This window comes from Ictidomys tridecemlineatus, chromosome 9 (assembly GCF_052094955.1).
Source record: "Ictidomys tridecemlineatus isolate mIctTri1 chromosome 9, mIctTri1.hap1, whole genome shotgun sequence".
In the NCBI taxonomy this organism is placed as follows: Eukaryota; Metazoa; Chordata; class Mammalia; order Rodentia; family Sciuridae; genus Ictidomys; species Ictidomys tridecemlineatus.
Window position 1 is genome coordinate 95,848,689 of NC_135485.1, and position 13,912 is coordinate 95,862,600.

The 13,912-nt window shown below is 38.2% G+C and overlaps 1 protein-coding gene across 7 annotated transcripts in view; it reads right to left on the bottom strand.

Moving 5' to 3' along the window:
- Positions 1–13,912, bottom strand: part of Sgms2 (sphingomyelin synthase 2) — an 85,516-nt gene that overhangs the window by 13,232 nt on the left and 58,372 nt on the right. For all 7 annotated transcript variants that reach the window (XM_078021834.1, XM_078021833.1, XM_078021831.1 and 4 more), the window contains 2 exons: positions 7,256–7,955; positions 2,818–2,935 (listed from right to left, as the gene is read on the bottom strand). In XM_078021834.1, the coding sequence (XP_077877960.1) occupies positions 2,818–2,935; positions 7,256–7,710 (573 nt within the window). In that variant the 5' untranslated portion in view covers positions 7,711–7,955. The remainder of the gene's footprint in view (positions 1–2,817; positions 2,936–7,255; positions 7,956–13,912) is intronic.

Sequence of the window (13,912 nt, forward strand, 5' to 3'; positions counted from 1 at the left end):
GTGCCTAATTTATAAGTTAACTTTACTCATATGTACATATGTATATATGGGGAAAACATAGTATACCTAAAGTTCAATATCATCTGAAGTTTCAGCACTCATTGAGGGTCTTAAAACATACTCCCCACAGATAAGTGGGGGCTACTGAATGGAGATTCCTGATACACTTGATTATATATGGTGTTTTCAGAACAGAGGAAAGATTCTCTTCTTGTCTTCTTAATTCCTCAGTACTATTACTGCCAATCCTAATAATTCATGCTTAGTATAAATGCTAAATAAAACCACAAGTAAAGAAAAGAAAAAAACTGGTGAAGAAAAGGAGAATAATGGGTGTTAGAATTAATGGATTTATTTTTTCTAGTTCTTTTCCAATTTACTGGGCCTCCCCATCACATGTCACAAGACTCTCAATACTATTAATTTCTTTGTTTTCAGACACAAGTCTGTGCAGTAACTGGATATGGAATTAAAGATGCACAAACCTAAAGAGAAGCATCAATCAAAACAGCCAAGCAGACTAGGGTTCCAATGTTCCTAAGTGTTCTTACAACTGCGACCTTCATTAAACACCTCCCATAAAAATAACTGACGTGCAGGAGAGTCCAATATGGGGTCTGCCAAACCAGAAACTTACAGGCTGTCCCTTCCATTAAGGAGAGAGGTCTTTGGCCATCTATGGCTGGGATAGAGGGGAGAGCTGTCCGGAGAGCTCTCCCAGGGAAGGAACCCATGCTCTATCCCAGCCAAACATTCTTGGGTCAAAAGGATTTAGAAAAACTAAATGATCTCATAAAATCATTTCATAATCAATAAACCAAAATTTATCTAAATACACATTGAAAAAATACAAAAGTCTTGACTGGAAACCAAAGCGGGGGTTGGTGGCTGAAGCAAACTTTAAGTAAAGGACTTAAAGTGAGCTGCAGGATAGATGAGAGAGGGGGTAAAATGTGGAAGTCACGGGTTCACGATGGTGACTCCTGTGATCACATCTGGTGGATTGCAAACTGCAGGAGCCAGTCACTAGCTGGGACACCCTCCGATAGTGATTTCAGTACACAGAGCCCTGGCACTGCTCATCACGAAGGGCATGCCATGGAGCCAGAAGCACAGGCAACAGGTAGATTATCTCACAGCCTCCTAACCACAAAACTCTGAGTGGCACTCAGTGCCAGCCGGTGAACCACATTTAGAATGCAATTCCAAACTCCTCTTCTGTAGCACCTCATCTCTAATCAGGCAGAGTGATCTGGAACCATAACCTACAGCTGCCTGTGCTTTGGGAAGAGGTGCTGACAAGTGAACACAGCAGATGATTAGTTAAGGAAGCTCCCCAAGTTTCCATCAGGAATGATTGTGGCTCAGTTATCCCACAGCACATTTACCGTTGTGGCTCCTGAAAATTGCACCTCTTTCATGGAGGGCAATCTTTAATCTACTGTCCTTCCATAATCATAGCAATCCATCCCTGCAAACCTCATCCATTAAAAGGATGGGCTTGCCCTTTTTTTCCTGTGGCCATTTCTTCACTCAACACACTACAACAGGACATTAGAAGAGTTTATTGTGCTTCTGAACTCCTCCCATGCCTTGAATTAGCTTCACTAAAAAGCAGCCAATGTGTACACTGTTTTAATTACAGACACTTTCTGCTTTGATGACTTTGGAAAATTATGGCTTCTCCCAACCACACCTATATTTGGTAAGGGAGACTGCTGGCTTCTTCAGAACAACTCTATTTTTTCCTTTACCTCAGACATCTGCTTAGTGTTCAGTAAAATATGATGTTAGACTTCATTCCCTGTCTAGAAAGCACATGATTTGTACGCTTCCATTTTATAAGCAAGTCTATACAGTTACTGGATATGGAATTAAAGATGTACAAACCTAAGGAGAAGCATCAATCAAGGTATGCAAAGGTCTAAGGGGATTAACAGCTCTCCCAACAGGACAGAAATTGATTGCTGCTCAGGGCCGTTTCAGGAGACATCCCCATACAGTGTCTTTGCAGAAGGCTACCCTGCCTTTTACAACTGCTAAAAACTTTGAGGGTCATCCTTGACTGTTTTCTCTCAAATCCATATCCAACTTATTAACACAGCCTATTGATTCTGCCTTCAAAATATGTCCTGAATTAAATGATTTCTCATCAATTTCACTGCCACCATTCAGGTTTAAGTTCTTACAGTGGGTCATAAGAGCCTCTGAAACCTGTGGTGTGTACCCCCACTACTGCCCCCCAAACTCCCTGCTTTTCCTCTGACCCAAAGCAACTGAAATATTTGCTTGGCCTGGAGCTCATATCCCATCCTGGGGCTGTTCCCTTGCCTGGTTCCTGCCCAAATGCTCTCTTATTAAAGAAGTCTTTCCTTATCTCTATAAAATAGTTCCTACCCACTTACTGCTCCTCATCAGACAATCACCTGACTAATCATCATGTGATACATCTGAAATTATCATCTGTCATCCTTCAATAGAACATTAGTTCTAGGGGCAGGACTTCATTTAGGTTATTATTGGGCCTGGGAACATAAGCTCAATATTTGTAGAATGAATGCATGAATGTATAAGAAAATGAGGTTACAAAGCAGAAAAGCAAAATGATGGTAATGTTCAATTAGCAGAAAATGATATTTTTATACACAAAGATGTACTTTTACCAATTTTGATTTCTTCCCACAATCTAAAGAAACATAAAAAATATGTTAGATTTCAGTGAGCACCTATGAAAGTATGTATACGCATGTTCCATACAGTGGGTGTTTGGTAACTGTTTTCTTGATTCCCTCTAAATGGGAATGCAAAGCTGCTTACCTTTGGAGCACACTGGAAATGCATTCCAGGCACAGGGAGAGTAGTAACGTACATTGTAATACAGCGATATAGGTATAAAGTTCCAATGATAAAAAAGAATCTGCGCCCCACTATTGACCTAAAGGAAGAAGAGGGATGGGGAAAGACAAGCTTACTGGTTGCTTTTGTTCTTAATGCAATCAATAAAACCTAAGTCAAGAAAGAAAACTTTAACAGGTTAAAAAATAATTAAGAATAGCATTAACAAACCAGTTTCACACAATTTAAAGGCTATGAGCTGTTCATTCTGTAATTCCATGGTGATACTGTACTTCCATTTCCAGAAATAATGATTCATGTGCTACAATAAATGTAGGTGATTTGGAGCCCAAAATGACTAAGTGTGTAGGAGTGTGGGCATTAAAGTAGACCAGGAATTTAGATGATCCCCTCTCTCTTAAAAAAATGTCACTCTTTGCCAGTGAATTCAATGACTTCTATGTTTTCAGTCAACTCATTGATTAATAAAACCCTCAAGGACATATCAAAGATATAAGTGAGCCACAGTCACAAAGGAATTAACTAATGAGCCAGGTGATGTGACATAATTGGACACACAGGGAAATGTGACAACCCATTAAACTCAAGTTCTATAAACAAGGTTTATTTGGGGACCATCTGAAGGTATTTTGACAACTTGGGAATGAACTATATTTTCTCTGACTAAACAAATTTCCGGAGAATTACATTTTGAAGATGTCCAAAGTGCCCTTATATGTTAAGGACATTTAATAGTGAAGCTGTAAATTGATTTACTTACTTTTATTCAATCTCCATCAAAGAGGAAAAAGAGGAGTACGAAGCTTTTGTATGCAGTTTGATTGTGTTTATTGCAGCACTGTTCACAATAACCAAGAAATGGAGATAACCTAAGTGCCCACCAACTGATGAATGGATAAGGAAAATGTAGTGCCTATACACAGGGAATTCTATTCATCCATAAAATGATGGCATCCTGTCATTTCTGACAATATGGCTGGGACTAGAGATCATCATATTAAGTGAAATAAGCCAGGCACAGAAAGACAAGCACCACATGATCTCACTCATGGGGAATCTAAGAAAGTTGATCTCACAGAAGTTGAGAGTACAGCAGTGTTGCCAGAGGCACAGGAGGTTAGGTGAGCAGAAGGAATGGGGAGAGGTTGATCAGTGAGTTCTAAGCAACGGTTAGACAGGAACAAGAAGTCCTGGTGTGGTATTGCACAGTAAGGTGACTATAGATAACATTAATGTACTGCATATTTCATAAAAAAATGTTTAAGGACTCTAAATGTTTTTACTATGAAGAAATGATAAATGTTGAGGAGATAGGTATGTTTAATTTTATTTAAATATTACGTATAAGGAGGCTGGAGTTGTGGCTCAGCAGTAGAGTGCTCATCTAACATGTGCAAGGTATTGGGTTAGATCCTCAGCACCACATAAAAATAATAAAATAAATATATAAATTTCCAACTACAACTAAAAAAATTATTTTAAAAATATTACATATAGGGCTGGGGTTGTAGCTCAGTTGTGGAACGTTTGACTTGTACGTGGGAGGCACTGGGTTTGATCCTCAGCACTACATAAAATAAATAAAGGTATTGCATTTATCTAAAACTAAAAAAAATGTATTTAAAAAAATATTACATGTATTCAAACATCACATGACAGTTCAATTTTTTCTTAACATTTTTATGTATGAGTTAAAAATCATTTAAAAGTAAAGAAAGACAAAAATGCCTAGGTAGACATCAAGGGGTCCGAGTGTCCTCGCAGCTCAAGGTGACAGTCCCTTTTTTGTTGTTTGTTTGGTCTAGAAGCTCTGGCTCTGGGAATGGAAAATGAGTGGGATTCCTTTAACCTCTGGGTTGCTAGTTATAACTTCTCCAGAACATAAAATATATTATTGCAATTTTCCCACTCAGAGCTACCAGACTTTCCAAAGTAGAACTGATCAAAGACTTCTGGAATCACAGTGAATTTCAGGGTGAGACATGTTTGAAGTTTTTCCAAAGACTGTGGTTCTGACATGGATCAAGTTCTAATTCAGGTAACTATTGGATATTCTAATTTAAAGAATTGTGTACAAATACATATTTTAGCTGCCTGACACCAGTAGCTATTTTAAGAATGTTTCAGGGTTTCTGGGATTTAAAAAAAAAAGAACACTCTCTAGACTATGAAAGAATTTCTTTATTCCAAGACTTGCTATCCTAGCTCTGCCTTTTCTCCTACTGAGCAAGGTAACCAATAGTGCTCTCTCCCCACTTGGTTAAAGGAAGAACAATTCACCCTTTGACTCAACCACAGGTCCCAGAGGAGTGCTATTTGAATCGTGCTGCCTGCTTTTAGACAAGGTCAAGGAATGAGCAGAAAATTATAAGTTCATTATATTCATTCCAGCATTCTGAGTTTAGCTATACTCAGAACAGAAAACCTAGGTGAAACAAGCACTCTGTAGCATTATGTAGAAAAATAACCACTGCTTATGATTTCTTTCCCACAGCTTTGAGAGGTGCTTTTAATAGAGCAAAGAAGAATTTCTCATTGGGCTGAGATGTCTAAAAGAGGTAAAGCTGGGTGTGGTGGTACATGCCTGTGATCCCAAGTTCAAAGTCAGCCTCAAAAACTTAGGGAGACCCTGTCTCAAAATAAAAAGTACAAAAGGGCTGGGGATGTGTCTCAGTCGTTAAGTGCCCTGGGTTCAATCCCCAGGACCAAAAATGAATAAAAGAGATATAAAAAGGTAAACTCATGTGACTTGTGACTAAAACACTGGATACCATTAAAATGTATGGTGTGATGGCACACACCTGTAATCCCAGCAGCTGAGGAGGCTGAGACAGGAGGATCAAAAGTTCAAAGCCAGCCTCAGCAATTTAGTGAGACCCTAAGCAACTCAGTGAGTTGCTTAAAATACAAAATAGGACTGAGGATGCGGCTCAGTGCCCCTGAGTTCAATCCCCAGTACCAAAAAAAAGAAAAAAGAAAAAAGAAAGAAAAGAAAAAAAAAATGTGTGGCTCGGGTATATGCCCATGAGTTGTGACATAAGGAAATTTAATCTGGTATCGGAGAGGAAATGAACGTCTAGATGATGATTCAAATAAACCAAGGTGAAGATTCCACTTCAGGGTGGAGTTCAGCTACTTACTAGACCCTGGAAAATGTCTCTTTTTATATACAGGAACAAAATTTTGCTGCAAATTAAAGGAGAAAAAAAACCACCTATGGCCTGGGCAGGCCCTCTTATGTTCAGTGTATCAATTCCAGATACTGAAAAGAAAATCACTAACATTCAACAAATATATTCCTTGATTTTCACATATAGCATGCCTTAACTAAGTAAAACACAATTATCAGCTCTTTTACTTAAAACATACCATGAAAGTAATGTGAAAGAAAATGCTTAAGAATGACTTCAGTTTGTAGAATAAGTTTTCAAGGCTGCACCTGAGAAAAGTCTATGGCCAAGACAGACTGAATCACAAAGCAACAAAGAACGGGAGGAACAACATGGCATAAGCTCTCCCTTCTAAAAACCATCTTGTGGCAATCATACTGAAACCTTAATTGACTTGGAATCCTCAAGCTATATCAACTCCGATATTTTGAAAGCCCCAGACCATGGGTAGTGGTTGGATCAAACTCCTATATTTCAGTGATTTAACTGCTAGAATCCTAGTAGAAAGCAAATATTTAATGACTGAGATGAAAGGGGAGTTGAGGGGTCTTCATTTTTTATGGACCAGAAGTCAGAATTCACACGGAGAAGCATGAATAACCGCTTTAGATCTATGTCCAATTTTCAAGTGTCTTCAAAGCAAAAACGCTGGCTACTACACTTCCTGATTCCTCCTATTCCAAGACAGGGGTGGGGAACAGCCGAACCCAGTGAACTCTGAGCTCCTTTGTGGTGCTGAGGTGAAACCAGAAGACAAGTTTCCTTTAGAAATCTAAAACCCAAACCACAGGGACCCAGTTCTAAATTCAGTTTCTTTAAACAAACATTTGTGACTGGGTGGCCCACAGGCCAAAAAAAGCAAAAAACAAAAACACCAAAAACCTAAAACTTGAGAACTTTTGAAGACAGGCAAACCTCAAAGCTTGATAGTCATCTCATTAGGAATAAGGGAGAAAAAAAAGTTTCCCAGCCTCCTCCCTTTCCCCACTTGTCAAGAGCCTGAAATAACCCAAGCAAGAGTGTATGTTATTCCCTTCGATGGCTCTGGATTTATCATACAAATGCCCTAGCACCCAAGTTGCTAGAAATGAGGAGCCGGGCATTAAATTCCAACACTCTTTGAGTCATCCACCACAGTACTGCTGTATCCTTGCCAGTTTGATTGCTCAGTGAACACTTTTTGTCTCAGTGTCACTAAACTTATTAGGAAGAAAACAAGAAAGACTTACTTGTATCTCAGAAAGAGCCACTGGGTGATCCATAATCCAACTAATATAATCCCATTGATTTCTGATACAGAAAATGCCCATTTCACCCGATCAATGTAATCAAAAAACTTGTCTGGGAGGGGAGGGCTGAGCTCCTTGGGAGGGACCCTCTCGTGCACAACTGTGATCATGACTGTTGTCAAGACGAGGTTGAAGAGTGCGTACACGAAGGCAATGCCCGTTTTCCACCACTCTAGGGGAAACTTGTTCCTCGACTCGGTGGGCATAGCAATTTGGATATAGTCCGGGTACTTTTTGGTGCCCTTTCGCAGCCCATTGGATAAACTCTTAGCTTTACCATTGCCATTTTTGTTTTCTTCCTCGACGGGCTCAGCAGGTCTTGTGTAGGTGTTTGCTGGATCATTGGATTGATTTTCCAAATGTTCTTCAAGTTTTGCTGTCTCTATGATATCCATTGTCCCCAGTCTTCAGATCAAAAAGGAGATGGTAAAGTTCTTGTTCTTTGTGGTAACTTATTTTTTTTGAATCCTTCTACTTCCAAGATCAACATGGACTCTTATAATTAATTTTGTTTCCTAATACAAAATGCAGAAGGTAGCCATCTGATTATTGTTCCTGCCATGTAGCTGTCTGCTGCACGTCCACCACTCTTACGAAAGGAAGCCAATTCTCGTTCCCCCAAAAGATGTTACTATCCCACCTAAAAATAAAACAAAACTATGCTCAGATAATAAGTTTGTCCAATTATCAAAATTCCGAAACAAAAACATTCTCAAAATAAGGAAACAAATACCAAAGCCATTTGCTTTATAAAGATATTGTTAGAACACAGTTGACATTGCAGAGATTGAATTTGTTTACAAAACATTGAACTGTTTAATCCTGGTATTCCTGTCTCTTTTTGAACTGATGTCAGTATAAATAGGAACATTTTAACTATCAATTCCCTTTAAATTTCTTTAAATAAAAGACAGGACCCAACATTGTAAACACTTCAGACTGTGTTACTTGTTGCTAATCATGAAGTCATAATAAGCTAGAACCTGCCCAGAGGTCACATCATTCTCTCCTAAGACTGTATCTTTTCTATGAACCTTAAAGAAAAAATTAAAAACTCCGGTAAGTTGCTTCAATTGTCCATGCACGGAATAACTGTTAGTCTCTGCATCTGTCAAAATAGTCTATTTTCTGATGAAAACACGGATGTCCTTTTGGTGACTACATTTAAGAACCGATTCCAGAGCAAGACATTCAAGGTATTTAGAACAGCACTGCCTCAGTTTATCCTTGCATATTCAGAGATACACACCATGCACAGGAAAAGTTGGCAGCCTTCAAAATACTTAGTGAAAAGAAATACAGAACCTTGTCTATGTTTCATTTAGAAAGCAAGCTGTTTTAAGGATAAGATCTTTTACTACAAAGTCATGGTAAATTAGTAACTGACAATATCTGACGCAACCATCAGAGTTTCTATCCAACACAGAAACTGGCATCCAGAGGACTCGCTTGGGGCCACTTACTCACCGTGACACTGATGAGGAAAGGGTAAGCTTGGCTTAAGCTCCACAGGCTCCAAAGAGCAAAGACTTCTTTGGGACACAGAGCACCACCACCAACTCTCTTATACTAGCTAGCAACATGCTCCAGCTGTTCTTAATTTAGCAAAGCAGTATTTTAGTCACACTATGGAACCACCACCTGAAGAGGTTTTCAAACCTTGTAATTAGTCCCCACCCTGAGTACACTGCACAACTTTAGCATAATCCTTAGAATTTTAAAGGACTCTCTTTTCAGGGCAATTTCAGGAAAAATAGAAGGGCGAAAAAATTCAACATAGTGACAGCTAAGTCTTTCTTTAATGAAAGAAAAAAGAGAAAATTTAAAACAGCACCCTTAGTAGGTACAGGCTATATTTATTTACAGCTATGAGTGGTAAACAGAATAACTACAAGTGTTTACTGTGCATCTGCTGAAGGATATATGAGGGGAATTTAAAGGGGGTTTTAAATAAGCTAAAATACCTAGATATTCAGCCAAAGAGCTTGTAGTCTAACTGAAGAGATAGAACCAAAGCAACAAACTGTTGGAGAAGACTGAATACATACTGTCAAAGGAAGGCAAGGGCTAAACTGATCACTAGATAAAAATGTAGGCTTAAGTGGGCTCCGTGGTGCACGCTGTAATCCCAGCGACTTGGGAGGAGGCCAAGGCAGGAGGATCAAAAGTTCAAGGTCAGTTGTGGCAATTCAGTAAGACCCTGTCTTAAAGTAAACAAAATAAAATAAAAAAGGGGGTAGGGATGCAGGATGTAGCTCAGGGACAGAGCAGTCTGGGGTTCAGTCCCCAGTATTAAGGAAAAGAAAAAAATGTAGGTGAGTTGTACTTTATTCTGGTCCTGTCAAGAGGTCTCCCCTCACAGAAACAGTCCATATTTGAGAAAGCAGAAGCTGGAGGGAAGGTGACCTAACAGACAACTGGAGAATGACTGGAGAACGAGTTTGGCGGAGAGATGTCACTAGCTTTCAACATCTTGCCTGCCTCCTGTCCCTTTGAAAAGCCTCCCGCTATTGATACATTAAAGCAGGATGAGAAAGTCCAAAGCCCTCTGGCCTCACATATTCTCTAGAGTGCCCTCCCTCGTATATACAGTGGTGTGGGAAGCAGCAGCACCGTGAAAAGGTGCCACCGCAAGATAGTTTCAATAGCAAACCTTCAACACCACGGACTACTACTTTAGTAGGCACCAAAGTTCTAATTCAAACCACTGCCTGTGGCTTCATCAACCCTCGCCTGATCCATCAGAGCATCTTGCCAAGCTATCAGTCAAATTCCCATCAATACTTCACGTGTGCTCCTAGTCTGATGTTCACATGAGAAAGAAGCTTGTGATTTTGAAACCCCATTTCTTCCGTAGACATACAGATGAGCTTTGTAAGGTAGGCACCTAATTCTAGAACACAGAATGTGGAACAGAGGAAAATCTAATTAACTTTTTTTTTTTTTTTTTAAATGAGGAAGCACTCAGGCACCCACCTCAGGGGACTACGACTAGGATGACTGAAACAATTAATTGTGAAGAGCTTTGTGCCACAGGGAGTACCAGCACTCTAGGAGTACAATGCCCATTTGCTGTCATTAGTAGTAGGATTGATATTTTCCTTGGGATTTCATTAAGAGGATTAAAGGTACATAGCACTTTCCTCTTGTGTCCACCAAACCTGGGACTCAGTGATTGTCATCAAGTTGACGATTACCACACACTCCTTCCTATAGCCATCCTTTCCTATCAGCATCTGGGATCGTGACAAAATTAACAAGTTCTTCTCCACGGATGGCAATTCCATGAGCTCATTTGTTTAGGTTGCTATGCAGGAGCCAATGCCCAGCTTTCCAAGTCCTCTTATATGTAAAAAAAAACTGCAAGTTTACCTGGATAATAGAAAAAATTCAAGATTTTTTTCTTTTTTTGGTGGTGCTGAGTATTGAACCCAGGGCCTTGTGATGCAAGATAAGCACTTTACTAATTGAGCTATATCCCCAGCCTCCAAAAGTTTGAGATCTTTATAGACTCGTGCCCCTTTGGAAAACAAATGCAGACGCAGAAATATTGAATACACTGATATTGTTGTTAAAATTTTTTAGAAATAGGATACATTCCAAAAATGTAAGGGTGGCTTAAAATTAGGAAGCGAACATACTGATACATCACAAACACACGTGAAAAGCAAAGGTGTGATTATCTTGAATGCATCGAAAAGGGCATTTGATAAAATTCAACATGTGTTTGATTTTGTGGGGGAGACATATTCAATGGAAGGAACAGATTCACAGCTATACGCTTTCAATGACAAATCACAATTTTAGTACTATGACTTCTGCTCAGATCAAGCAAAAAGTTTCTCACTGTTGCTCTTCTTTTCTCTCCCCAAAAAACTTTAGAATCTTTTTTGTCAAATTATTAAAAAAAACACATATTTACATATCACTGCATTTCTCTGTTTTACTTAATGTCATCTCTACTACCTCACATTGTTTTAGTAAAAAAAAGAAAAAGAAAAAAAAAACCCAGGCAATTACCAAAATTATAAGAGAAATGCATATATGAAACCAACTATCTCAAAGATATAATATTCACCTGGAAGGTCTGTTCTAGTCATAAATTTCACACACACAGAGCTTCCGTACAGAACCAGTGATAACCAGTTAAAAATTTAATAGAAATATGATTGTGTATGCTGGCTATTGATGTAGCCACTATTCCAATGGAAAAAATGCCCTCAAGAACTTTGGTTTCTGTAGAAGGGAGTGAGGGGAGGGATGGGGCTGTGGGGACGGAAGGACAGTAGAATGAGACTGACATTATTACCCTACATACACTACACGTATGATTACACTACTGGAGTGACTCAGCAGCATGTACAGCCAGAGGAATGAGGAGGTGTGCTCCATTTGTGTACAATATGTCAAAATGCATTCTACTGTAAGATAAATAAATCAACAAAGAGAATGTCACTTTAAAAATCTCTAAAATAAAAAAGAATTGCTGGGGCTGTGGCTCAGTGATAGCACACTTGCCTGGCATGTATGAGGCACTGGGTTCAAATCTCAGCACCACATAAAAATAAGTAAATAAAATAAAAGTCTATCAACAACTAAAAAAAAATTTTTTTTAAAGAAATTGCTAAAAAAAATAAATAATGCCCTCAAGTCCTGGTAATTAAAAGGGTATGTTTAGAGCTTATAGGAAGAAAGCTATAACAATTAACACTAAGATCAAAGAAAACACAAAGCTATACAATATTTCACAGGAGAGAGGCTGAGATATTAACATTAGTCATTACTTTTAATAATCCCAGGAGTGTGTTTCCTTTAATTTGACAAACGTTTTAAGTTTCATCAATAAAAATAGGAACAACACATTTGCACTACTAGACACAAAACATAACTAAATTTAGGTGTGCAGCACCTTTACCCTGTGGTCCTCTTTTGTAAGTTTTTCCCAAGGAAATAAACGTACAAAAAATATTTCTACAATCATTTTTAATAGTTGCTTATAGGAGAAAATCGGAAAAATCCAAGTAGTTGAGATGGGATTAGTCCAACAAATTACAGTTACCTTTATATTGTGAAGTTCCAGGTGGTAAAACAGGCTGCACATCCAAAATCTGAAACACTCTGAAATCTAAATTCCTTTTGAGTGCCAATAAGATACTGCACAAGCCTGATGGTTCAATGAACACAAACTTTGTTTTCATGTATAAAATTATTAAAACTATTGTATAAAATTATCTTTAGGCTATGTATATCAGGCACATGTGAAAGAAAGAAATTCTGCGTTTAGACTTGGGTTCTATCTCAAAGATCTCTCTCTCTCTCTCTCTGTCACACACACACACACACACACACACACCACACACGCACACAAATATTCCCAAATCTCTAAACCCCCAAACTGGAAACACTTCTGATCCCAATCATTTCAGATAATGGATAATCAACCTGTGTAATGACTATAAAACTGCAAGACAGAGATTTAAATACTAGAAATGAATATAGAATACAACTAAGAAGAAACTTTGATTGAAATAGAAAATGTAGGATTTCAATAATTCATTCATTCAGAGGTCATGGTTTGATTAAAACAAACAAACAAAACTGGAAAGGGGCCATGTGACAGATACTCAGGATATAGAAGAAGGTGAAAATGTGAAGGGCCACTCCCATGAGACTCCATCAGCAGTTCTGACCAGAGGCAAGGTTAATCTGCAAGGCCACTGACCATGAAGTCAAAGAGCTTACATGTGCTGTTGACCAGATTTGCAAGTCCGCCTACCTATGCATTTGTAGTGCTTAAGGTGATAAGATATATTAAATATGTAAATATAGTTTCAAAATTAACTGAACTTATCTCAGTTTATTTGTGGGTTTAAAAATTAAGAACTTATCTAAGCTTAAACATGGGTTTTAATGTTTAAAAGAATTTAATCTGTTAAAGATAGAAGCTTAACATCCATCAAAGAAAATATATTCCTAAATGTTCAAATTGGAATTATGAATAAAATGATGCAGATATGGAGCCTAAAGGCTCAAGAAGAACTAAGTTTTGAAGAATTTTATTAAACTGAATGTCTGTTGAAAAAATAGTTGATGGGTTTCTTAACAGACCCAAAAGTTTTCTCATATCTTACATAAGAAAACTTGTCTCCAAAAAGCCATAAAAATGGAGTTGTCAAATGAAACAGCCCACAAAACAACAGTTCTCAGCAAATGTTACTTAAATACCAGGTAATGTACTTATATTTTATCTAATTATTCCTACAACAACACTAGGAAATATTGCTAGCCCAATGTTAAAGAAATTGAGAGAAAGTAAGTTGCTTGAGGTCAGACTGACAGGAAATGGCAAAACCTACAGTTAAAGCAGGAATCTGACCTCACAAGCCCCTGCTCTTAACTGGCTTACTACTACCTTTAGTGTTTGAGATTTTAATAGGTGAACAGGACAGTCAGCTGAAAAGACCAAGAGACAATTTTGAGGTTTTTCTTTTTTTAAAAATATACATAAATACACAATAGGTCCTCTAGACAGCATTATTAACAAGTCTTTGTAATTTTGCAAAAATCAATATAAACTTAGAGGGCTGAGGATGTAAC